The 27,434-nt window shown below is 39.5% G+C and overlaps 1 protein-coding gene across 14 annotated transcripts in view; it reads right to left on the minus strand.

The window, feature by feature from the left end:
* Dlg2 (discs large MAGUK scaffold protein 2) overlaps positions 1 to 27,434 on the minus strand; it is a 1,919,116-nt gene that overhangs the window by 287,776 nt on the left and 1,603,906 nt on the right. For all 14 annotated transcript variants that reach the window (XM_040732003.1, XM_040732001.1, XM_040732000.1 and 11 more), the window contains one exon: positions 8,462 to 8,564. In XM_040732003.1, the coding sequence (XP_040587937.1) occupies positions 8,462 to 8,564 (103 nt within the window). The remainder of the gene's footprint in view (positions 1 to 8,461; positions 8,565 to 27,434) is intronic.

Raw genomic sequence — 27,434 nt, forward strand, 5'->3', positions numbered from 1 at the left:
CTCTTCTGTCTCTATACCATGCACAGCAGCTTCTGTAACTCACCAGGAAGGTTTTATTGATCTGCCTGTAGGCCCATTAGGGAAGTGGTCATATCTGTTACTCCTACCAATTCTACCTCGATAGCCAGGGCTTCCTGCCAGTTATTGGAAGCATTTAATGAATATCAGCTGAATGAAGATGGAATGAATTGGTTTTGCTCTGCCACTACTTAATGTTTCCAGCGTGTATGCCACTCTTGATTAATAAAGAACGTTACTTCTAGCAGCGGGGAAATGATATATCTGAGCAAACAGAGAGGCTTAAGAAAGTCATCTTGAACTAAAGTAGTTTGGATAGTCTTGCTTCTCATAGACTTAGCCAGTAGAATCAATGAGTCTACCAGGAATCCCATTTGAATTAGCATTCCATGAAGCATATTAAAGATGGGTACTTTATCTTCCCTAGGTTTGGTTTTTCTATATAAAAGCTGCTACTATTTGTAATTCTGAGAATTCAAAATACCTCCATTATCTCAGCATTCTTTATACTTGATTTCCTGAAATAGATTTTTCTTATATTATTTCCTTTCAGCCTCAATTAATTTATGTTAAAGCTCAGGAATTATAGTTTAATTTATGGAGTTGGTAAGCTTTGGATACAATGGACCTACAAACTAAGAGCTGTGCACAATAAGTTGTTAATTTAAAACTCCCTAAAAAATAAGCACTTCTATTTGTATTAAACTTAAAAAGTTCAAATCCCATTGAGCACAGAGCAACTTATAAGTCCTTCCTTTCTGTATGTGAAAGCAGAATTTCTACACCTTTAAAGGCGAGAAAGAAAAAGAGGACACTGAGGAATTACCTGCTTACTATAATTTTTATTTTTGATAACATGCTTAATTAGAAGAGGCTATAAGTTAAAGTTCATAAAATGTCAGCTCAAGAGCTTAAGGAAAATCTTACCATAGTTAGTTTCAGGCCAGCAGGGCTATATCTGACTGAATCTCAACCATTGTACCAGCCTTCACTCCTCTATCCCACAAAATCAATCTCTAACCACAGGGAATCAGTGTTCAGAAAAGGGGTGTGTCTTGAGTATGGTCAATAAGGCATTAACTATAGAATAATGGGCTGGAGAAACAAATGCTTCATTACTTGCTGCTAAAATTTCAAACCAGCTTAAGTAAGAGGCTATTTTAATCAGGCGTTTTGGTGAAGTCTACTAAACACCAGGAACATGGACCGAGTTTAACAGATATTTTAATCCTTCTGGGTTTGTACCCCCCTTCCTCATTGTCTCTTGAAACATGAACTTCTGTATAAAATGGAAGGATTGACTGGTAAAGACTATTTTCTTTCCATGATAGGAATATAGTAAGCAATGCTTTTAAAGATATTTATTTCCTCGCTTTTGATTTAAGTGTGGCAAATGGTAGGTGTGGATCTACCATTATTGTCAGAGTATTTCCAGCACATGGATTATTTGGCTCCTTCTAGCATTGAGTTGTAGTGAGGAGTCCCCCGTTTTAGCAGCCATTACAGGCTAACATGTGCTTGCATGGCCTTGCGGCTCCTGTCCTGGTCACTAGGAGGTCAGATGCCCTCCTCGTGGCAAGGAACCAATCAGAAGTTAGCTGACAGGCCTGTGCTTTACGGCTCTGGGGGTGTGCTTTACGGATAGGGCACAACAGTGACGTGCAGAACATAGCAACCACCCTGGGAGGGCTTATGGGCCATAACAACCAGTTGACCAATCAACACAGGGCAGGTCACCCAAACCTGGAAGCGCACCAATCCTGAAATTGTTTCATACCCCTAGACACTCCCCTTGTGCTGCACTTTAAGGTCCCTGCCTCAAGGTTGCTTGGGGTCTTTTCTTCAGCCATTTGCCATGGTGGCGAGGTGAAGGGCCCGAGCTAATGGGGTTAGCTCGTTAAACATTTACAATAAAAGACTCTTTGCTTTTGCATCGAAATGGGCCTCTTGGTGATTTTGGGGTTCAGAATTTGGGCACAACAGAGTAATTTATGTTGGTAGATGCCAAGAGACATCCCCCCTCCAAATTAACAAAAACAACAGAAGATTTTAGTCACTTTGATGTGAGTTTGATATTTAACATTCCAAGAATAGACAATGAGGTCAGTGGAGATTTCTTTGTCAAAAAAGTGATGCCTGCTTCTATTCTGGCTGAATTGAACCAGGTCCAAAGTGGCTTTTTGGCATAAGAAGACAGACTCAACATCATTGATGATCAAGGTTTATGAAGAGAAACTCCCATGAATCTATATACATTGCATAGTCATGTCCTATAGTTCTATAAGTAGGAAACAAAGACAACTAAGACATTAGGGAAAGAGTGCTCTGCTTGCATGACAGAAGAGAACACCAGATTTCATTATAGATTGTCATGAGACATCATGTGGTTGCGGGGAATTTAACTTAGGACCTCTAGAAGAGCAGCCAGTGATCTCAACCTCTGAGCCATCTCTCCAGTCCTTGGGAGAGTTTTTATTTGCTGGTTTAATAGTATTATCTATTACTATATGTGTGTATATTGGGGGAGTGGGAATAGATAGACAGATAAACACATTGCTAAACAATACAAATTCTAGTGTCATGTGAAACTTCTTTCCTAATTAAAAATTATAATATATCACTCATTAATAAAGCCAAAGTTTATGTAACATATTGAGAAATGTATTATATTGGACAATGTAGAGCATATAAGGATGAGCTCAATGACGAGAGATGAGTTAGTGGGATGGATGGCCAGATGGATGAAGAGTAGTGCATGAGTGAGTTTTAATGGAGAAGAAGAAATCATAATATATTTGAGGTATTTAGTAAAGCATTAATATTTCCAGTCTGGCATGTATTTTTAAATTAAAAATAATTGCTTACACATCTAATATTAACCATGATACATAAACAACAGCAATTTGCAGTTATCAATTAGACATGATAATAAAATGAGGAAGCCCTGGCCCCACCCTGAGAGGTTTTTGTTTTCCTCCTTGTGTTCTTAGATTATAAAGCTCTTACTGGATTATGTTTAAGCACACAGAATTCTTAGCAAATATAGTGAATTCAAAAGAATAAGGAGACCAGGGACTGCTTAACTAGCCTCTGCTTCAGGAGCTATTGCAGCTTTAAGATAGAACCTCTTGTTATCTGGACACTGTCTGGACTTCAGTGTCCAGAAGAGATCATCTTGAAGGACCCTAACAACTCTAATTTGTTATATAGTAGTGATTGTAGTTAAACTACAGATATTCTAGTTCATTCATTTATTCTTACACATTAGAAGCTATGAAGAGAATATACAATGTTTGTGAGAAAACTTTCAAATAATGGAGCTTATGGTGCTCTTTCAGCTGAAATCAAGGATTCTTTTGTTTTTTGAGTCTGAATTTAAATATCTATATGGATTCTCCTGGAAATATCTCACCTACCTTATCCATTTGAAAACATGTGAGAAAATGGGCTCCTGAGGACAAACTAGCTCAAGGTCTACACTAGGAAGCAAGTATTCCCTTCTTGTCCAGAGGTTGCTCTTCTTAAATACTCCCTGATTTGTTGTAATTTCTGACCAAGTTTCACAGCTGGATTTTGCCAGTCTTGCCTGAGCATTTAAGATACAATTATTTGCCTTGGTAAAACCCTTTTACATGCAACAGCTGCTCATGCATATGCACAAACCTGTAGATACATTGATTTAAAGAAAGGATTACAGCTCGCATTGTAAATCAGTTTCTTCTATGTATGTATATGTGCTCACCTATTTTCTGTAGCTACATATTAACTTCAAGCTCATAGTCAGTGGGTAGTCCCAGTAAGATCAGGGTTTCACTTTTTGATAAAAGAAATGCATTCTATTCCTTTGGAATTAGCTTTATGACTTAGGAGGTATGAGCAAGATTATTTAAATGAGTTTCTGATTTAAAAAATAATAAATCACTCTAAGAAGTTTTATAGTGGTGTCTTAAAGACTTTGATTTGGAATATAGAGGTATCTTCCAGGAAGGGATTCATTGTTTCTTCATCTTATCTTTCTGTTTCATTCCTTACCTTCAGTAGAGGCCACACTGTAGTCAATGACACCTGACCGGATTCAATGTCTCGCTACCTGAGGAGTTCTAGCAAAACCATGAACTTTCTTGATAATCTATGTTTATAGGGAAGAAATATGCAAACTGAAATGACACATGAGCTTCTGAAATCCCCTGAAATTGTATCCATCCCTAATGAAACAAATGAGTTAGGACCAATCATTGGATGGCACACACCAGAAATGAAACTTGTTAATACAGCTTTATGTGACCTCTTGGTGCTTCAGATAGAGGAAGCTGAACATAGTAGTATCAAATGACATTGTGTGCATGGACAAACTTTCACTTCTCTAATATGAGCACAAGTCATCTGGGAATCTGACAAATTCTGACTTGTTAAAAATTGTCTGTGTTGCTGGCCCATGCACCACATCTTGTAGAGGGATACTCAAATAATTCATTTCTTTATCCACTTGTCTCTGTGACTTACCCATTTCTTTTAGATTCTTGTTCAAATATCTTATCAACACAGCTTTCCATAATCACCAAACATTTCCCTGTCACTCTCATCTTTACTTCTCATTGCTTTAAGCTGCTTATCATCATCTGATAGATAAGGAAGACTTCTTTGTCTCACTGCTTTGTCATATCCGTGGAACATGGAAGCATAGGAAAAATTCAGAAAAAGAAAAGAACATCGATGGACTGAATGTATACATGAAAGCATGGCCAGGCTGTCTCAATTTCATGCCACAAATCTTTGGGTTTTTAATTTTGAATTTTAAGTACCCTACTGAAGGAAATACGGTGAAGGAAATAAGGCCCTTCCACTGTCTACACAAGCGAACACCACTACTTTGGACCACACACTGATGGTGGACAGGGTTATGTAGATAAAAGGGACCACACTCATTTTAAGCAGAACTGCATATAAACACAATTTCACTTTCTAGCATAAAACTCATGAAAGAAGACACTTATTGCTACATTATAATAACTATAATTATTTGAAAATCTGTAAAAATGTAACAGTTGGTATTTTGCAACATACATTCTTTCAGTAGTTTCTCCATCTTTAAAAGAAAATTGAAAAGTCCAAGTAAATAAAAAAGGAGATTCCCTCTGATCACCAATATCTTTGAGTGGAAACACAAATATTGAGGTTCATAAATCTCTCACTCACTTGTTTAGCAAGTTTTGAAGAAATATCTATTGCAGTACCAAGGAAACTTATCAGTGAGCAGAACATGGATAATGTTTGCTTTCATGGAAGCAAGCTCAATAAAATATTCTTTTTCCTTTCATTCTAAAACACAAATCTCACCCATTTTTCAAGGTGTAGTTCCATTTCCACATTTCTACAATATGCTATTTCTGTGTTGTTGTGAACCCTGAAGACTTACCCTTTCAGTGGCATTCATAATTCTTAGAGATAGTGCTATTCTCATAGTGTTGCTCATATTCATTGGGAACTGGTTTCCATTATGAATAATAAAGTTATTTCTATTTAGAAAGGTGAAAACATTGCTTGCAAATTAACAGCATGCAATGTAGTTGAGGTAGAAGACAAAATTTCTGAGTATCTAGGGGTGTTGAACAAAGCCTTCAGTGGCTTCTTCCCCATGAAGTAACTTGAAAGTGACTGAAAGTAACAAAGTCTAGTTCGATATTTTTGTCTCTCTCTCCTTGTGTGTGCTTGTGTGTGATACACCTGTGTATGTATGGGTGTGAGTGCAGGTATGCACATGCAATGAGGTCAGAGGTCAGATCCTCAGACCCAAGTTCTACTTTGTTTGAGACAGGATCTCTTGTTTGCAAGTGTATACACCAGTTGTGCCTGTGAGCTTCTGGGAATTCTTTCTCCATTTCCCATCTCGTAGGCATGCTGGAATTACATACATACACTACCAGGCCTGGGTTTACTAGATTCTGTGGATTCAGTTCACATCCTCAGGCATTTGAGGCAAGGTATTCATCCAATGATCTATCTATTCAACTTAGAAGTCTAGTTCTTGACCACTCCAAAAGAAATGTAATGAGCCAGGTGGTGGTAGTACACTCTTTTAAACCCAGCAGGCAGATCTCTGTATGGTCAATAGAGTGAGTTCCAGGACAGCCAGGGCTACACAAAGAAACCCTGTCTCAAAAAGCCAAAACCAGAAAGAAAAAAAAAGAAACAGAAATGTAATAAATTTCAACACTATCACAGGGATTACAATACTGACAGAAATGAAAGAGGCCTGATAAGAATTCTCAAATGAGTCTGGTGGTGGGGCACATACCTTTAATCCCAGCATTCAAGAGGCAAAGGCAGATGGATCTCTGTGAGTTTGAGGCTACCCTGGTCAACAGAGCAAGTTTCAGGACAGACTCCAAAGCTACACAGAGAAACCTTGTCTTAAAAAAATAATAATAAAAGAAAGAAAGAAAATGAAATCTCAGCATTCATAGTGTACTCTTCTGTTCACTTGTTAATTTAAAAGTAAATTGTCAGTCATTTCCTTAAGCTGTTTAGCAATTTAAATGTCCTCTAACAACCATAACAAAAATCCAATCAGTCTTTCCTTCCAAACAATAGTTCATTTAAGGCTTGGCTACCCAAAATGTTTGCAAAAGGGAGAAAGGGAGAATAAAACTGATTGCTTCCGGTTGCTACTACCTCATTTCCAGATGATACATAGCTGTGACACATTAGGCCTTATTAAACGAGGGATGTCATCCTGTGACTCCATTCTGTATACTGAAGCTGTGAAAGATGCTTGTTATTTGCAGGTTGCATAATGATCATCAGTTGATGTGATTTGTAAGACATGTTTTTCATGGGCATCTTGATAAAGTGGAGTCTATTATCCCACTGGAGTATAGCCCTTAAAGAACAGCTGGAAACATGGAGATTTATACTGATGGAACTAGAACATGATTGCTTCAGTGTATCCTTTAGTGTTTACAATCATCTAATTCAAGGTTATTTAAACACTGGCACAAGGAGTAAGCTTTCTGGTAGTAAAACCAGGGTTCTAACCATCTTATTAGTTTGTAGAATTATCTGAGGTGACATTTTCAGAAATGGAAAAATAGCCAGGTACTTTATTCCATATATTGAAGGATGGGGAAGGGCCTACAGTTCAAGAATGAAAGAAAACACCATTGAAAACATGGAAGATAGTATGAAGTAGTTTTCACAATGAATGATAGAATTTATTAAATTATTCTAACTCAGTTTCTTGTCTATGTTCTGTTTTATAAGAGATCCTGCTTGGGGAAAATGCATCAATATTAGAGAAGCACAAAGACTTCCTAGCAGGCTCTAGGAAGAGTGTGCTCATCATCAACTTATCTTTGACCACCATGCATTCTCTCTTTACCGTGGTCATGGGACACAGGCTGACAAGATAGCACATTCATTAAAAATGTTTTTTTTAACTTGCTTGCAAATACTCTTCTACAGTCAGGCACAAACCAAGCCAATATGCCAATATACACATGAAAGAAGGTGTTTTATTTATTCTTTTGTAGAACATACTGTCTACCTATACTGATAAAACCTAGGCTTCCAAAGACAAAACTCAAACTTTAACCTTCCACAGGACACACAATGAATTGTAGTTAGTGGGGAATCACTGAAAAGGAAAAAGTAGTTCTTTATATCCAGCACACAGAGCTTTTCTTTCACAACTTCTAATCTCATCCTCAGCTGTTGAGTACCATCCTTTCCTAGCCAAGGAACCTGCATTTCGTAAAGATGGAAGCCATATCCTTATTTTTATGACACAAGATATAACTTCATAGTGTTGTGTTTATGTTTCATTAGCAAAGGAGCCTTACACACACACACACACACACACACACTCTTCACATCCCAGTTGTATTTCTGAGAATCATTCTAATCAGAGAAACAGATGTTTATATAAAGCATTAATCCCATTTGAGATATGTCATCAATATTTAGTTGGCCAATCCAACTGGTAACTGCAGCAACTCTTCAAGTATCTGCCCCCCCCCTTTTTTCAGTTATTGATTCCAGAGAACTGTATAGCTGAAAAGTGGGTGGAACATCTTAAGACATATTAGCATTAATGCAAATTAAGGTATTGCCTTGAACGCAAACAGTAGTCTACCTAACACATCTATTTTTAAAGAATTTGCTTTTCCAGTATCCATTGGTGACTAGATAAGATTATAAATGAAATAAAGCTGGCACTGGCTTTGGAGTATTTGAGTTCATCGGTTCATATGAGCTCTTCCGCCTGCCCGAGGTTCTCCTGAAAGATTAGGGGTAACAATTTTGTGAGACTTAGGGGACATTAATCATTAAGTTTCCATCCTAAGTAGTCTAATAGAAACATTACTGGTCAACATTAGCACTGACAATCAGTAATGTAACCACAAGGAGCCATTCTGGAACATTCCAAGCATGAGTTTGGACTGACCTTCAGGTTGATATTGTGCTATGATTGTCACCGTCTGCCCAGCCCCCTTCAGTGCCGCAGCTGCCTGCTCATGAGAGGCTCCACGGAGATCGATGCCATTCACCTAGAAGATAGACCAGAGTTTTAGGCACAATATGTGTATTCTGAAGGATAGAATACAGATAGAAGAAAGAAGTTTTCCAATATTAATAAGCTATCTAAAATTATGCCATGTTCCTCAAAAAATCCTTCATTTCTTATTTAGGAGTTTCTTAGTTCAACAAATTTCATAGTCATGATTACTTTTAGAAAGCAGGGACATGAAATTTCATCTTGTGTTTGTGGCACAGCCTGGCTATATTGGAAATATTTTGTCTCTCCCTGTCCACAAGGGTTTAAGTGTGTGCATTACTATTTTCCCATGGGCTTCCCATATTTCTGGGGCAGATTGGCTTTAAAATTAGAGGGGGGAAATGATAATGAGGAGAGACACATGTAATGCCCACAGACAAGTACGTGCTGACAGATTCATATATTCAGACAACATTCTAGGGAGACTGTATGGAATGGGGTTGGCTAGCTGCCAGATCCCTCTCTTTGGGTAAGTGCCTAGTCCTGTCACATGGAGCTTGGTGAGACAGCCCTGAGTCCTGTTCCAAAATAAACTTGACTGCCCCATTTCTCATGCACAATTCCATAATGAATTCTGACAAAATGAAATAAAGAGTGCCTGGAGTTTATTTTGCTGTCACTAGCTCCCATTTTGGAGCCCATACTAGAAGAGAAGCAGAGCATCTCTAAAACAAGCCCTGAACTCTGACAGGAAAAATAAAATCATCAGCAAGTCAAAGTCAATGAGAAGCAAAAGCTTCAATCTTTCTCCAATCAATAAAGTAAATAAGCCATCAGGATAGAATGCCCAGGGTTCTGTCTCTCTCTGGAAAGAGGGACAGTGGGCGAATCTCAAAGGAGAGCAAGAAACTTTCCTGATGGAAGTGAAAACACACTGAGCCTGGTTTTCTAGCCAATATAGATGGCATCCTCACTCTGTCTCTTTTTGTACACAGAGGAGGATGCTACACCCAAGAGAAGAATTAAAAGTTGACCGTCTCATTTATATGTTCAATATATTGTCTTGTTTTGGCTTTGGGCAATCTTCTCCAACAGAGATTCTAAGTAGTTAAATGAAGGCATGGTTACCACTTTGTTTCCCTAGGTGGTTTGGCTGACCTGTAGTCTTCAACTTTACATCATTGTTCCCTCCTAATAACTGTTAAAGTCTCACCATTGACTTCTATAGTTTCTTTTGCCTTTCCTTTGGCTTTCTATCCTGTAGAACTTTCTCCTGCAAGCATTGGCTATGTATTAATTTTGGGAAGTTCACTGTGCTAGACAAGGCATGCTGTGCCAAGCATTAGATGAGTGACAGTAATATCACACCCCTGAACCTGTTTTCTTTCACTTCAGAAGGAAGGAATGGTTAGGCTACTAGAGTCGAAAGCCACTCCAGTGATAGAATCACATGCTTGCATACTTGGTCCCCAGATGGTGACAGTGTTGGGGCAGATCATGGAATTTTAGGAGGTACAATCTTGCTGGAAGAAGTACATCACTAGAGACATACATCTTTAAAAACAGGCTTGGAGGTTCTATAACCTCACCCTATCTCCTGCTCCCAGCTGCCTGTGTGTCATTGAGATGTGACCCTCATCTACTTGCTCCAGTCATCTGCCATGCCTCCCCTGCCATTATGGACCTTCCCTCTAGATTCATAAGCCAAAATAAACCTTTTCCTGTATAAGTTGCTTCAGGTCAAGGTATTTTATCGCAGGAAGAAAAAGGTAACTGACAGCATTCCACCCCTCCCGTACCCCCCCCCCCGCACGCCTTGAACTGAGAAATCCCAAAGCTACTTAAGAATAAAGAATAGTCATTTTTTACTTGGCCCAGAATGTTGATAGGCCAGAAGAAGGATTCTGGTGGTCAGAAAGATCAGCAAAGGCAGACTTTTGCCAATAGCAAGCACAACTATACAAATATTAGGTGCCAAATAATTTTAAATAGTTTCTTCTCTCTGTAAAACAAGTAACTATTGTTAAAATGGACATTACCAATGTTAAGTTTCCAAAAGTTACAGAATGGAAGATGAAAGTGAACTCACACCATTTCAACTTCCATTGAAGGTCTCCTTTGTGTCTATTGCTCTGGAATGCACCTACATGAAGCATGTGGCCGTATCTGAATTTCTGTTCTCACTACATAAATATTTTATTACTGCCTTTTAACCAGTGAATTAAGTATCATGTATAAATATACAACTTGTTTTTGTTTAAGTTATCATTTAATAATATATCTTGGGCATCTTTCATACACGCTCATGTCATTTTGGGTTTTAACTGGAAGCCTACATGTTGTGAATGCTCTAGAGTTTCTTAGTGAGAGTCTTGATGATGTGATTAAAGTCAGCTCCATTTTCTTTGTAATGCATTTATGAGTGTCCTCATGAGGGATGAATTCCCTGCACATGTTCTTGGTTAAAAAAAAACAAGTATATGAATTTTAAAAAATTGTACAATTAAACATTATTATTTGTAATTTAAATGATAAAAAGAAAAACAAAGACAATAATTTCCTTTATCAATAGCATGTTGATATAAAAATGGAAGTAATACAGATATATAATACTCATGTCTAAAAGTTAAATCAGTATTATAAAAAAGCCGGAAGCAAATGTTTCCTTTTGTTATCTCAAGAAGCAACCATCTTAGGGCTGGAAAGATGTCTCAGTGGTTAAGTATGCTCATGAAGAGGACCCCAGTTTGGCTTTCAGAATCAGGTGGCAGACTATCACCCAGAACTCCAGCTTCAAGAGATCCATTGGGCATACACACATAAATATAAGTAAAAACTAAAAATAAAACTTAAGAATATAGTAATCTTGATGACTTTCTGTGTATACTACTCACTACATTGTCATGAATATAAACCAGCTTATAAAATGTAGGATTAAATATTTACTATAAGTGAGGTATGTAGTATACATTGTTTCATATCTTGATTTTATTCAGCAAGTCTTTCTGAGTTGTTGTTTTGAGACAGGGTTTTTCTGCATAATTCCTCGAACTCACTATATAGATCAGGCTGGCCTCAAACTCATAGAAATCCTCCTGCCTCTATTTCCCAAACGCTGGTATTAAAGGTGTGGGTTACTACAGTAAGCCTCAGGAAGTTTTCCTAGTTACATACTACACCTACACATTGATCTCATTCATCTTAATGCTATATATAGTTCTATTACTCAGCATAGAATGTTTTGTATCACTAGTTCACAATTAATGGACACACTGGCTCTTTAACACTTTGCGATGATAATCAATTCTATAATAAATAGCCACTAATGGTAAGTTGAGCAAAGGCAATTTTGATAGTCATTGTTAAATTACCTCTAAAAATGGGACTTTAATGTATATTCTTACACACTTCATAATTTTGTATTTTTACAATTAATTCTACTAATTAATTGCATATACTTCAACATTTAACTTTTTCCATTTTGGTAAGTAAACAATTATATTTCTAATTAGATTTCTTCAGTTATGAAGGTAAGCATCTTTTATGCTAATTAGTGATTTTAACTTGTTTTTATATAAATGTCTGTTTTTTATATTTGCTGACTTTTTGTTTAGCTAAACTTTTATTTGCATGCTTAAAATCTTCCCTTTTAAAAACATATTTTACATTATTGAACATCATATTTTATATTATTATGCTCTCTTGTCATAGATAATTGTAAAATGTTTTGTGTAGTCACATTTGTCATTTCTTTCTTCTTCTAAAAGCTTTAGAATTTTTTATTGTATTTCACTATCTCCAAGTCATCTAACAAATTTTCCATGTTTTCCTATAGTGTGATCATAGCTTTAATTTGGCTGTTTAATCTTTAGTCAGCTTGAATAAGTTGTTGTGTCTGGTATGGAATCAAGTGAGTCATCACTGTTCCTTAAACTCATAAGAATCTGAGTCCCTGATCTTCAAACTGATGGTATACAGCTGGCCAAAAGGTGAGTGAAGAAGTAAGCATTATATTCTCATGACATTATCCTAGGCAGATGGTCTTCTAATAGCTGTATGACATTAGCTTATTATTCAGGAAGGACTTCAAGACATTCAAGTAAATCCATACCAGTTTTGGCCAATTCCTGTGATAAAACAGAGTGCTTTGGTCGACTCCTCCTGGTGTTTTCCACGTGTTGGTTCCAGTTCAGCCTTCTGAAGGCTCACAGAACAGTATCATTTCTTCCACATGAATTCCCAAATATTACAAGTCTGTAGACTCTTTTCCAAGTTAAACAACTCCACTTCCTCCTCCATATTTATGTATTAGTCTTGCCATCTTACCAATGCTTTTCCATGTATGCTTCTAGTAACAGGGCACACTTTCTCTCTGGTCTGCCCATTCTAATTTTGGATATCCTTTTGGATCATGGTTTTAGCATCCAGATGCCTTTTAATTCCTCCTGAGAGGCTCAGCTAAATGCTTTGGGTCAAGGATTACATGGGTGGTTACTCTGGTTATTCGCCTTCTGCATGTGCCTCATGAGATAGCCATAAGAGACTCTGGATACAAATGACTCTTTACAAATGTCCATTTTAGCTATTTCCCTTTCTAGTTTAAGAGTGACAGTATTGTCAAACGATTTTCTGTTTAGTGGAGAACAATTACAGGTAACCATTCATTTTAAATATGAGAAGACAAAGTCATAATGGTCAGAGACACAGACAGTAGGAGGAAAGTATGGTAGTTTTCTGGGGGAAGTACCACTGAGAATATATTTGAATGAATTATACGAATGAGGATGGATGGACCGCAGATTCTCTGTGAAGGATGAAGAGAATGCAGAAAAAGGAACAGGCACAGAAGCAGAAAGAGTAGTCAGCAGACAAGAGACATGGATAAAAGTATATAGTAAAGACGGCCTGTGTAGGAGAAACTGCCAGCTAGCCTACCAAGCACGAACATGCGCAGCAGGCACTTCCTTCCTGAGCCAAGCCTGCCTCTAGGCCCAGAGACTGCTGACGAAGAGACATCTGACCCAGAGACACCAATGAGGAAAGGACAACGCAGCAGAATCAGTCACCTGAGCCAATGGGACCTTGGGATGAGGTTATAAAGGCAGGTCTAAATTCCCTAATAAATGAGTCTGCAGCAAGCTCTGCTGCTCACTGGCTCCCAGTGCCTGAGTCATTGGTGTTGCATCTTCTCACCTCCTCCCCCAAGGGGTGTCGAAGCAAGGTAACCCACAACAGGCCAGGTCACAGAATGAAGGACCGATGGGAGGGGAGAGTAGAGGAAAGAGATCCGAGATGGGGCAAGAGAAATGAAGCTGATGATAGTGATAAGGGTGGGTGACAATTATACACTACTAGGTACTGAGGTTTGTTCTAAGTATTTTATAGACAAAAACTCCCCTAACCTTTATGACTGTTCTATAAAGCAAGAAAAAAAAACAGCCTCCATTTCAGAGTTGACCAGTTGATGCGATAACTTGCTAAAATAATAAATGGTAAGCCTCACATGTGGAGGTTTTACTTGGTAAATCTTACATCTCAGAGTCTGAATCTTAGTCCTGATACAGCACTACCTCTCAAACATCTGGGAGTACAGGGCATGATAAACCATTTCAGTGAAATTAGACTTTATCCTAACTGGAATAGGGAACCACTTCTCTGTCTAAAGTTGGGGAAAACAACTTTTTTACACTCAGTCCCATGCTCCAGGAACTCAGAGTGTGTAAGAATGGGAGAGAGGCAGGTGTTCATTGCCATCATTGCTATGAGACTGAGAGTGAACTGACTGCTCAGGAGATGTTTTTCATGGGCAGTTCTGATGCTGTCAGTGGCCCTGGGGTATCCCATCTCACCTCATGTCACCTGCCTTCTCTAGGAACTGTGATGATATATTGTTTATGATTTATTAAAGCCACCGGAGATCAAAATAGCAAAGCAGCCATACTAGTTAACCATAGAAGCCAGGCATATTTAATCCCAGGACTCAGGAGACAAAGGCAGATGGATCTCTCTGAATTCAAGGGCCACCCAGGGACACACAAGACTGAATCAGTTTAAAAGAGTAACAGAGCTCACACCTTTAATTCCAGCACTAGAGAGGTATAAAAGATAAGAGCAGGGTTTTCAGTAGCCAGTCTCAGGCAATGAGTCTCTAGTCACATTGAGGAGAATGTAGCAGTCTGAGTCAATCTGAGGAGCAGTGTGAGGATTGCCCCTCTGGTCTGAATGGTCTGAGCTAGTGGCTGGCTACTTTGCTTCTCTGATCTTCAGCTTGAAGCTTGAACTCCAATATCTGTCTCTGGGTTTTTATTTTTCATGCTACAAGGAACAGTGTCATGGGAAGAACCCTGAATTTAGATTTGGTAAAGAATCTAACCTTAGTCCTTTCATTTAGCAATTCTAGAACCTTGGGTAACTCACTTGGGTAAACTTCCTGAAACTTAGCTTATTCATAAGATGGTACTAACCTCTATCTTACTAGGTTGTTCTCAAGGACATTGGAGATAATAATAATTGAGCTTAACATAATACTTGGTTCATTGTAGTTATTCAATAAATGGATGCTGTATTATAACATTTAGCTATTACCCATGAAACCAAGACTTTTTTTTTTGGTTTTTATGAGACAGGGCTTCTCTGTATTGTTTTGGAGGCTTTCGGCCCAGCCCGGCCTCGAACTCACAGAGATCTGCCTCCCTCTGCCTCCTGAGTGCTGGGATTAAAGGTGTGTGCCACCACTTCCCGGCTGAAACCAAGACTTTAAAATGAGCTTTTATCATCAATAATAAAATCAAGGAGTGACTTTCCTAGAAGACTACTATGTTGAAATAAGAGTAGATTAACTCCAAAGATTTAATAGTTATTAATGGTGAAAAAATACAAAGAGGTAGCCCCGTGGGAAAGGTCTACAGAATTGGTGACAGGTTTCAATTAAAATCATTCCGATAAAGGGCACAAAGGACTCTGCAACAAATTATGTCACAGCTGGAGGTCTGGGTAGAATTCGGCAGTGGGGCAGCTGAGAAGAAAGTAGGGCAGTATCCAAACTATCTCTATCTTTTTTTCAAAGAGACTGGATAGTAAGGTGAGCAGATGCGTCCCCGGTGTTTTGTGAAGTAAATATAGAGGGGTCTTGTCTTTTCTCTACAGTGGAGACATGACTTCACTGTTTTGAGGTGGCGGAATATAGTGAGCAGTCATGTGTGACTCTGTCACAGATTTACTCAAGCCACCAAGGAGACACTGGGAAATGGTGGTGTGGAGGCCTGCTACCCGCTGAGGTCTCTGGGTTGTAAATTCAGTGATTTCTATGATTTAAAGATAACAGCTCAAAAGCGTTTTACAGTTAGTAAACTGTTTCCCCACCACTCATTTTGCACTGAACAAGGTGAGGCATAAACAAATAGATGTAAGAACACACATACTAAGTGAGGGAGTCAGAGAGACTACAAATATCCTGCTTGTCTTGGGTTGGAGCCTTCTGGGTGTCAAGCATAGTATATGTAGAGGAAGTAAGGAACCAACAAGAGTGGTCTTGAGTGCTATGGGAAGAAGTCTTGTCAGTAAGCGCCCAGGGCTCCTCTGCAGCCTGGGACATGATTTCCCCTATGTTTGGTAGGATAGCCCCAGTAATGGTGAAGTTGGGGTTCAAGGCTGAAGTGATCAAAAATAAGATGTGAGATGGTGGTCAGATTGCAAATGATATAAGACAAGGGCTTGAATTATGCAAATGAGAAGGGAAATGAGGTAGAAATGGGGCACAAACTTGAGAGAGGAAACAGAAGAGATGGAGGTTGCCCATGCAGCTGTCTGCAAGTGTTCTGGGATCCATCCAGAGTTCAAACAATATTTGTACAACTTATTAGATTGAAAATTGGAGCTAAGAAAACATCAGAACTTTTAAAGATAATCTGGCCTTATGCATGGTACCCAAGAGAAGAGAAATGAGGCAAGATCCTCTGAACAGATGGGGAACACGGCGAGGGGTGTGAGGGAGGGGGGAGCTGGGAAATAGAGAGGGGGAGAAGTGGAAGAGAGAGTAGGTCATGGAGGAACAGGAAGGTTGACTGGGGGGGGTAGGATAGGGGGAAGAGGGAATCATAAGTTAGAAGACAGATCAGGCACCATTGTGACCCCTAGTGATCTAAAGGGATGACACCAATTGGCAAGCTAAGCAATAGTGTAGAGACCACCCCGAATGCCCATTCCTGATAATGAACTTGATGTCTATAACCATCCTGGAGCCTTCATCCAGTGACTGATGGAAGCAGAGGCAAACACCCACAGTTAAACACTGAACTGAACCCAAGGAACCCAGTGACAGAGAGAGAGGAGTGATGAGCAAATTGGCAAAGAATGGGCTGGCAAAACCAGCAGAGACAGCTGATCTGAACAGGGGAGAGCTCTTGGACCCCAGACTGACAGCTGGGAGGCCAGCATGGGACTGATCCACACCCCCAAATGTGAGAGTCAGTGAGGAGGCCTGGGAAACCTATGGGGCCCTGAGCAGTGGATCAGTGTTTATCCCTCGAATACAAACAGACATCGTGTGTCCATAACACAAAGAGGGATGCTCTCTCAGCCTGGACTCTTAGGGGGAGTGCCTGGACCCTACCCTGAGTGAAATGACAGACTCTAGTTATCCCTTATGTGGAAGGAATTGGCAATAGGGTGGGAGGATGGGAGGGATGGGGAGGGTGCGGGAGGAGGGGAGGAAGAGGGAACTGGGATTGACATGTAAAACAAGGTATTTAAAATTAAAATAAAAAAAGATAATCTGGCCTAAGAGGGTACTGTGGATCAAGATAGAGATACAAAATGGAAAGTGAGTTTGGCTGAGAGAAGTTTGCTGTGTCTGTTGGACATCTATGACTATATATACATACCAAGAGTTTAGAGAAATGGAGTAATTATTTTGGCATTTATATCCCCAGGGTCAGTACCCTAGCACATGAGAACCACATGCAGAAGAGGTTTGCTGTACAAAGTAGCGGTAGTCAGATCACCCACGTCACAGAGCAAGGTCAGGTGGTAGAGCTGATATATATAAAAGCCCTAGAACAGTGCCTGGCATATGGTTAGGACATATAATTACCATTGATTCCTTTGTAGTCACACATGAAGTGAAAGGATGACCTTGGCTATTAGAAAATCACTCCAATAAAGGGCCAGCGGATTGGTTAGGAGAAATGCTGGAGCGCTGTGGGTCGTGAAAAAGGAAGCATGGGGCCCTGTAAATCTGTGTCCCAAGTTGCAGTACATCCTGCTGTGAGCCTATTCCATTTGGGGACAAATCTCATCTACTTGTGCCTCCATTTCTTCCCTGAGGAAGACAGACTCACACTAAATGTCTTAGGTCCCTTCCAGGGCTTAATAAGCAAACATATTCCATACTCCGTATTCATTTTGTTGACAACTTGAGAAAAATGGTTCACTCTGCATTAAACTTTTACAGCACCCCGAAGCAAGTTTCAAAGTGAATGACTATAAATTGCATGTGAAGTAGAAATTTCTAATTAAGTTTCCTTTTCCTCCTGGAGGCAGTGGCACTTGGGAGAGAGTGATAACACTTCTGACAGTAGCTGCCTGGAACACAGGGAAAAATGAAAAATTAATATTGGTTATTTACATGTCTTAGCAGTTAAATGTTAGCATTCCTTTTAAATTTGGTTCACTGATGCAAAAATATGCAAACTTATATTTAAAGAAAGATTTAGAAAGGCCTGAGCTTTGCCAAAGGCATCTGTAAAGCGCTGATCACTTTGCAGCCTGTAATTGAAAATAATAGCATCAGTCTGGTTATGTAAACATGAGGAATGGGATGAAGCACAAGAAAGAAGTTTCAGGACCCATGTAGCTGCAAAGAACACCTGGGACCCTGTCAAACACTGCACAAACGTGATCTAGTCTTCATCTCCACTGCAGATGACTTTCTTAGCTAGAGGCTTATAAAGCTATGTTTTTACTTTGTATTTTCATTTGGATACCAAAGATGTCAAACTTGTGCTCAAAATCAAACCATTTTTCCTGAATCTGGTTGGTTTTCCTCCTGACTCTCAACAGTTAACAATACTACACCCACCCACTTGAGCCCCTTAACAAAGAATCTTCTGTCTCTCTCCCTGTCATCTCCTCATGGAATCCACCTGCAGCTCTCATTAGTCTAGCTAGAGAGTGTCTTAAGATCCGATTCTCTCTTCTCCAGCTCCACCATCACTGTTAGCAGTCCATCATTCCTCCCTGGGATGCAGAGAGAGCCTGTTAGTTTCTACTGCGCCTGGCATCACCTTGCGCCCATCTCCATTCATTTCCCTTTCAGCATCCGGATATCACAAAGTTCACATCTTTTCCATCCTTATTGCCTTTCCATTGGCTTCTTGTTCATTTAATTTGAATAAAACCCGCACTTTAGGCCTTGGCCCCTGCCCATCCCTCTTATTCCATCTTACATCACTTCTGCTGTTCTCTCATGAGGGCCTTCATTCTGTTTTCCCTCAGTATAAGTTTCCTTTAGCCTCAGGGCATCTGTGCCAGAGATCCAAACAGCTAGGACATTGGCCATTCTCCCATGCGGTCACTTCTTTTCCCAATCTCAGCTTATCAGCCAGTTCTTGGAGCAATTTGTGCATACTCCCTGAACTTAACCTCATTGCCTGTCTTGAACAGATCCTGCTTTCATTTCTTACAGAATTCAGAACTATTTGATAACATATCACATACATCAAAAATCTTGCCTTGAGTAAGAACTTCATCTCCTCACCTCCATACCCTTAATACTTAGCCCACTATGTAGAGGCTAGGTAATATTCCTTCAATTAATAAATGTTTATAACCACTCAATTGCATACTTTTATTTAAATCATCAAATTTTATTTGACAATTAATTAGTTTACTTATAATAAACCAGGTACTGTTAAGAGACCTTTTCATGATTTTGTCTTCCTGAGGGAGTGCTGTAGTCATGGAAACAGAATCTTTGAGGGTGGGGCTCAAGAACCTTTACTTCTGCAAAGTTCTATGATGATAGATGATAAGTCAGATGTGGGTTGGCCTCTAGAGATGCAGCTCTTTATTTTCTCTACATTGTGCTAGGGCTTCAATAGCTGACAAGCTCTCTGGTTCTTTGGGAGTCACTGGTTATGATACAATGGAAAAGCTGAAGACTTGCCTTTAACAGAGACACTTGAGAATGTCTACACATGAGAACAATGATCATACAATGCATCACAGTGCCACTCTCTTCATTCCAAGGCCAAGTCCATCATTTTTTGATTCATGAAAGGGTCAGTATAATACAGGCCCTGTGTAGGACTGCAGGTGTAATGGTGGTATCCATGAAGATATAACTGCCCAGGTTAGTAACCTTGGAAACACTGCTGCCAAGAAACCTCTCACTTTTGTTTTACCTCACACTGCCAGGCAAAGAGAGTGAGACTCTAGTGCCAGACTAAATGCCTTTTCTAAAATCCACAGTATCTATCACCTCCCACCCCTCTCTCTAAACATCCCATTCTGAGATGAGATAGGTGTGTTCTTTGATATGGAGTCTCTTAATTGGACTCCAGTTCAAGGCTATCTTTGATTGATTCTGGTAATAATGCAACCTCTTGCAGGCCTCTGACTCCATAGCTAGGTGTCAGTAATCCTATAACAGCAACTGATTATAAGTCTGGTTAGAAATCTTTTGGATCTGTTGAAGAAATCTAGGTAAGTTAATGAGGCAAGGTGCAATTAGGATTGTGAAAAACAGGAGGGGGTGTTTAAGAAGGGCAGTACCGACTTCCGGATTGGACTGTCAGTGTTATGCTTTAAATTAACCCCTTTGTTTCAAAATTTCCAGGGTCTTAATCACCCAATAGGCTTACAAATCTTGAGGTACAGAAAGTTTACACATTAGTCTTCCAAATCTTGAGATAAGATTCATACCTTAGCAAAAGTTTTAGAGAGTTAAACCAAAACGAAAAGAGTATGAGGATCCCAATAGTTCCTATTGGGAATAGTCTGTCCCTTTGTTTTGCTCTTCTTTCTCTGTCACATAGTTAGGTTGTTCATCTAATATGGAACAGAGAGTTTGGAAGAAATCTTTAAACAAGCATGCTTGGGTCTAGAGGAGTGGGAGACATGCCCTAACCCAGAGTCAGCTTTTAATTGAAATAGGACATCATAAAACAGTGGTCTAATGCTGCTCATACCTAAAAGACACATAAATTCCTGTAAAACTGAATCCAGTAAGCCAAGAACAAAGAGGGATTATAGATAGGAAATTTTTGAGCTCTGACTATAGAAAGAAGTGACCTGAGAGATGCACCAGCTGGTGGAGATCAGGTGCAGGGTGTGTGCACATTGCAACTGGCCTACTCCTTTGCTTTCTCCCCCTCCTGCTAGGTCCAGCTCCTGGCTCCTAGTTTGCAACAAACTTACAGATAATTCAACTGGTAACTTAAAATACAGGACATAGACAACGTGAGAGTGGGAGAGACCAGACAAAAGCAAACAGGGATTGAAGCACAGAAAATAGAAATAGGGAATGGGGAATCTCTTTCCACTTCCCCAACGACACACAGTATTTGTAAAGGTCTCAAATAATATTAGGATCTAGGGTACCTTAGGCTGTCCTTTGGATTGATTATCTAAGGGGTATGGAGGTCAAATTTGATTGCAAAAGTGAATAAATTTAGGGCCTTTCAAGTCAGATGCCAGGTGTAGAGAGGCAGGAGGTTTTCTAAAAAGCATCCCAAGGGGGAACCAGGAGGTATAGAAGACACCATACACATGGATGAGAGAGAAGAAAAACATCTCTGCAAACTATAGTCGCGGCATCCCAAGGACTCTGGGTAGAGGACCAAAGGCAGTGGCACTATTAGGGGGTGTGGCTCTGTTGGAGTAGGTGCAACCTAGTTGGAGGAAGTGTGTCACTGTGGGGATGGGTTTTGAATCTCCTATAATCAAGTTACTCCCAGTAAGACTTCCTGTTGCCTTCAAGTTAAGATGTAGGAATATCAGCTCCATCTCCAACACCATGTCTGTCTGCACAACACCATGTCACATCTTGGTGATAATGGATTAAACCTCTGAAAATGTAAGATACCCCAATTAAATGGTTTTCTTTCTTTATAATAGTTGTTGTGGTCATGGTGTCTCTTCACAGCAATAGAAACCCTAACTAAGACAGAAGTTGGTACCAGGAGTGGGATAGTGTTGTGATAGACCAGACGATGTTTCTGTTTGGAATAATATGGACTTTGGGAGTTTGGGTTAGGAAAGGGTGGAATGCTTCAAGTGCTGCTTAATGAGCCATACTAGTAGGAGAATGGAAGACTATGGTGCTGAGTGTGATTTGAACTGTGGGGAGTTGGCTCAAGAGGTTTCAGAGAAGAGTTTTAAGGTGTTGTCTAGAGATCATTCTTTTTATATTTTGATGAAGAATGTGGCTGCTTTTTGGGCTTGTTTGAAGAGTCTGCCTGAAGCTAAAGTGAATAGATTTGGATTAATTCTATTGGCAGAAGAAATCCCAAAACAACCTCTTACAGACTCTGTCATGTAGTTATTAGGGGTAACTGTAGTAAAATTTATAATGAAAAGGAGCAAGAAAATGTAAAATTTGAGGAGAATAGGAACACCAGGAAGTGAAATGGAACTAAGTTCTGTGTTCAAGAGGAAATAAATAGATTAAGAAACAGAATAAAGGGAAGGGTGACCTCCGGGCAAGATCCCGCCCAGATACATTTTCAACTTGTGAAAAGAAGTTAAAGAAAAGCTTAGATCTGGGTATGGAGGTGCACACCTTTAATCACAACACTCATAAGGCAGAGACTGGGGATCTCCAAGTTTGATGCCAGCCTGGTGTATAGAACAAGTTCAAGGACAACCAAGCTTAGGTAGTGAAGATAACCATTGAAAACAGAAAACCGGAGGTCATATTCTAGCCATATCAAGCAGCAGAACTTGGCAGCTTTGGCCACATGGTTCTCGTTTTAGAATCAAAGAGCAACTAAGAAAAGTCACTGAGACCAGGCATCTATGAGGGGTGTCCCTGAATGGAGACCTAGAGAGGCCATTTTGCGAAGCTGTGAATTTGAAGCCTGGCGATCCCAAAATGTTGGAGATGCCAAAGCCATGGGATACCTGCTGAAGAACATTGCTAAGAGAGAGTAGAACAAGCCCAAGAGAAAGAAACATGTACAGTCAACAAAGCTGAAAAGTGCTGAAGATCTGAAGAGCATTTTGACAACAGACATGGAGATGTGAGTTTGGAGTTTGCTCAGCTATTTTTTGTGGTCTTGATTTGTTCCAGTATTTCCTCATTATGCTTCCTTCCCTATATTTTGGATAGATAAGGTATATTCTGTGCCATTGTATGTTAGAAATATGTAATCTGTTTTTTGATTTTGATTTTACAGGTAATCACATTTAAGAGATTATATGAATCTCTGAAGAGACTTTGAACATTAGCCTTAAATAAGTTTTGGACAGTCATAGACTATAGGGATTTTTTCAAGAGAATTAAATTGTTTATTGATTACACATGATAATGGATGATACACAAGCTTCATTCCCATATGTTATTCTATCTGATACCATTATTCAATGGTGTGGCAACAACCATCTGATAACCAAATTGTGACTTTGCTTGAGTGACCCTTTAAATGGTGAAACTCATTAAAGTCACAATAATAACTGGCCATTTAATTACTTCAAGCTTTTTGAAGACAATGTCTTCATTGGTCGAAAATTGGAAGACTGTTGTAATTGCCCAAATCATTGTAGCTTTCACCACCTCCAAAATTGCTTCCATCATTACCAAATCCATAATACCCATCCCCACTGCCACCCTGTCCACCATCAGGGTTGCCACTGAAGCCACCATAATCACTGAAGTTTCCTCCTCAAAACTGCCTCCATGACCACCACCAAAATTTCCGGGACCACTTTGACATCTTTGGCTGGATAAAGCACTAGCCATCTCTTGCTTTGACAGAGCTTTTCTTACTTCACACTTGTGGCCATTTGCAAGAAGGTATTTCTGAATAAGAATCTTGTCCACAGAGATAGGCTACAGGGAGTTTTGAAGCTGGACTGAATGCTGAATGCATTTTGGCATTATGATATTGCTACAAGCCTTTTGGGGTCAGGAAATGGAATGTGGTGGCTTAGTTATTGTGGTCATGGTGTCTGTTCATAGCAATAGAAACCCTAACTAAGACAGGGCTTAGTCTGGCTAAGCCAGAGGAGAGGCTTGGTGCTTGGTACTAGGCTTTTCATTGATGACAGAATGTGAGGATGAAAACTGAGCTCCAGGAGGGCAAGCTTATTCACAAGAAAGGTTGGGGAATGGAGTCACAAAAGCTATGGGTTACAGGCAGCTCTGAAGAGAAGGTGGAATATAAGGGCAGGAAGGAGGTACAATAGTCCATTTGGGCCTAAGGATACTGCACAATTGTAGCTCTAAGGGTTGATGGATAGGGTCAGGTAAAGAGGGCCAGCCTTAGCCTTAAAGACCATTGTTGGGGGGTACCTTCACCTTCAAGAGTACCAGAGGGGCGAGGGACACTCAGTGGTCACTTCCTCCAACTCAGGGAAGCATTTACACTGATCCAAAGGGAAACTTCCCTAATTGACATGGGTGCAGGGATGCTGAGATATTGGTGAGTCAGAAGATGAGTCTGTTATGGGTGGGGTGGAGATGAGGGATCAGGTCTCAATGCGGCTTTGGTCCCTGAGGGGAAACGTAGGCACCAGAAGAGCCTATCCTGGGTTTTGTCACCAAATTTAAGTGTTACAGCTCAGATAGTAATGTATCCTGGTAGTCAAGAGCCAAGGAATACCATAAAGTCACACTGCACAATGAACCTCACACAAGTGATTTATTGGGAGGGAATAAAAGAGGAAGGTGAGAAAAAAATAAAGAGGAAGGTGGCTGCCTCTGCTTGGATGAGAAACATCAGAGCACTGAACAGAAGACACACTTTATATAGATTCTGTGTGTGTGTGTGTGTGTGTGTGTGTGTGTGTGTGTGTGTATGTGAGAGAGAGAGAGAGACAGAGAGAGAGACAAAGAGAGACACAGAAAGACACAGAGAGACAGAGAGACAAATAGAGAAAACAGAGAGACAGAGTAACTTTTCAGGGTGAAGCTTTCCAGTGTGGGGATTGGTGGGTTTTCAAGTCCAGAGTTCATACTTTTTTACTCTGTAGGGTGGGGCCTGAGTCCAGCCTTTAGGACAGTTCTGTGGGTGGAACCTGGCAATTGGAGGACCTCAGGGGAGGGGCATGGTCACTTAGTGTGCTCTGAGGGACTTACGTGTCTAAGATCCTGAGATTGAAAAATGTCTGTGATACATTGCTAAGTCAAAAGAAAGTTTTAGAAGAGTATCTGCATATAATTCCAATAGTCTATGGAAATAGACGTAAAGATAAAGATCTTACAGAGCATTGGTTAGGAGAGACCACGTAACAAAATACGAATGAATGCTTTAAATGGCTGCACTGCTGTGGCTAGGTGGGCGAGAGATGCTGAAGCAAGGGACTGATTAAAAGCTGCAATAAGGTCTGCGTGGCTTTTAAGTTATCACAGATAACCACAGAAATATTAAAAGTTGTACCCTGAAGTAAGTTAATGATGGAATCTGACGTTCATGTTCCTTGACCACCAACATAGCTTTTACACAATAATTCAATTTCAAATGAATTTTGCTAAATTAAGTTGTCTAAATTCTGCACAAACTAGCACACAAACCTGAAAGCAGCAAAGACGGTTCCTTCCACACATCTGAAAGTATCATCTATTAGCCTCTAATTCACTAACTAGGTTTTTTTTAGGTTTTTACAATCTCATTGCTGCATCTAAATAGATGCGAAGGCTGAAAATCAGATTGCATTTACCTCTCCTGCTGAGAAATAACACTTATGAATCTATTTTCCCTATCTTTTTTATTTTGTTCTTAGCTAATTTTCTGCACAAGCCCTAAGTATTGATCCAGACTATTACAATAGATTTCCTTTCCAATTTACTTTGGGCAATTTCAAATAACATAAAACTTAAAGAATGGTACACTGAAATCTCACAGAACTTTTATTGAAATCCAATAGTTCTTGAAACTTTAGAATGCTTGTCCTTTCTCTCTCCCTTTAACTCTTGTCTTTCTGTCAGTGCCAGGAGAGAGGTCCAAAGGTTTGCCCACCATCACCCTTTCTGAATAGTTTGAATATGTCACAGACCTTGTGCCAAATCGGCATAGCACATCAGCAAGGCATCTCCTCAGTGTAAAGATGTTTTGGTATACCCATCATGCTATTTTCTACTAAAAGAACCTAACAAAACTAAAAATAATTCTGTGCTATATAATATATTCATCCAAATTTCCTAGGTGTCATCTTTAAGAGTCTTTCAGAGATTTTTTTTAATTTAATGATTTATTTATTTTTACTTATCCATATTGGTGTTTTGTTTACATATACATCTATGTGAGGGCATCAGGTCCCCCAAAACTGCTATGTGGGTGTTGGGAATTGAACCTGGGTCCTCTAGAAGAACAGTCAGTGCTCTTAACTGCTAAGCCATCTCTTCTGCCCCATATTTTTCCCTTAGATTCAGAATCTGATTAATATGTGTGACTTGCATCTGGTTTTTATTATGAGTTGTTAGTTACTAATATAGAAATCACTTTTCTTTTAATGACATTGACTTTTTAAAGAATGATGTCACCCCAGATGTTTATGGTCTGTCCCAAAACTTGTATTTGCTTGTATGTCTCATCATAAGCAAGTTAAAAAATTTTACCACACTCTAAGTAATGTTATCTACAGCTTACAATATTACAGCAGGAGCAGTCACAGGTGAGGCTGCATCACTGTTTGTGATTCCCTGGTTAGTTACTATGTAAGTACCAAAACATCTCTTCACTTGAAAGATAACTTCTCTTTGTTAATAGCAAATCTGAAGACTAATTTGATACTTTTCCTCAACATACTTTACCAAATTTCCATTTTTCCTGAAACATCTGTTGACTATGCTTGCCTAACCATTATTTTATTGAGATTTAAGAGTTGTTGCTTTGTATTTTTCTATTTCTTGTAGAATCATTAGCTGATACTCACATGCAGCAAGCCTTTTCATTCCTTCTTTCTATCATCACAAACTCATGCTTTTTGACCTTCCCTGTTATTCCTTCTAATTGATCTGCTAACCTTCCCCTAGTCTTTGCCTCTCCTTCCTTTCTCTCATTGTTCTTGTTATTCCTATTACCTTGTTGGTACTTTGTATATCCTGGCCAGTCTGTTTTCTTCCAAATGTGAGTGTTTACACTATACATGAGGCAGATAGATGCTCCTCCTCTATGCTTCTATTTGGAGGTTATATGCAAAATTCTTTTATTTTTAAGAATATTTATTTTGAAGATTTTATTCATTTTTATTTTATGTTTGTCTGCATCTATGATTGTGCATTACACACATGCAATGACTCCAGAGGCCAGAAGTGGGTATTGGAGTTGGAATAACAGCCATTGTGAGCCACTATGTGGGTGCAGGGAACTGGGGTTTAGTTCCTTGCAAGAGCAACAATTGCTTCTTAAATGCTGAGCCATCTATGTATGTATGTATTTATGCATGCATGCATTATATTTAGGTATATTAGTATGTGCCTGTGAGTGTATATGCACCATATGCATGTTAAAGCCCGCAGAGACCAGCAGAAGGTGTGAGATTATCTGGATTTTGCGTTACAGGTGATTGTGAGTGTCCGTTTGGGGCTAGGAAAAGAACCCAATTCCTCCACTGGAGCAATTAAGTGTTCTTTACCACTGAGTCATTTCTTCAGTCCCATGTGCAAATTTGTAGGCGTCCCATAATTAGGCCTTTGTTACAGCTCTTTACTCTCTTCAGCCTATAATGTTCTTTGATAAGGGAAGTATTAGTGATGTTCTTA

The sequence above is a fragment of the Mesocricetus auratus genome, unplaced genomic scaffold (genome assembly GCF_017639785.1).
Source record: "Mesocricetus auratus isolate SY011 unplaced genomic scaffold, BCM_Maur_2.0 Super-Scaffold_4256, whole genome shotgun sequence".
NCBI classification, from domain to species: Eukaryota; Metazoa; Chordata; class Mammalia; order Rodentia; family Cricetidae; genus Mesocricetus; species Mesocricetus auratus.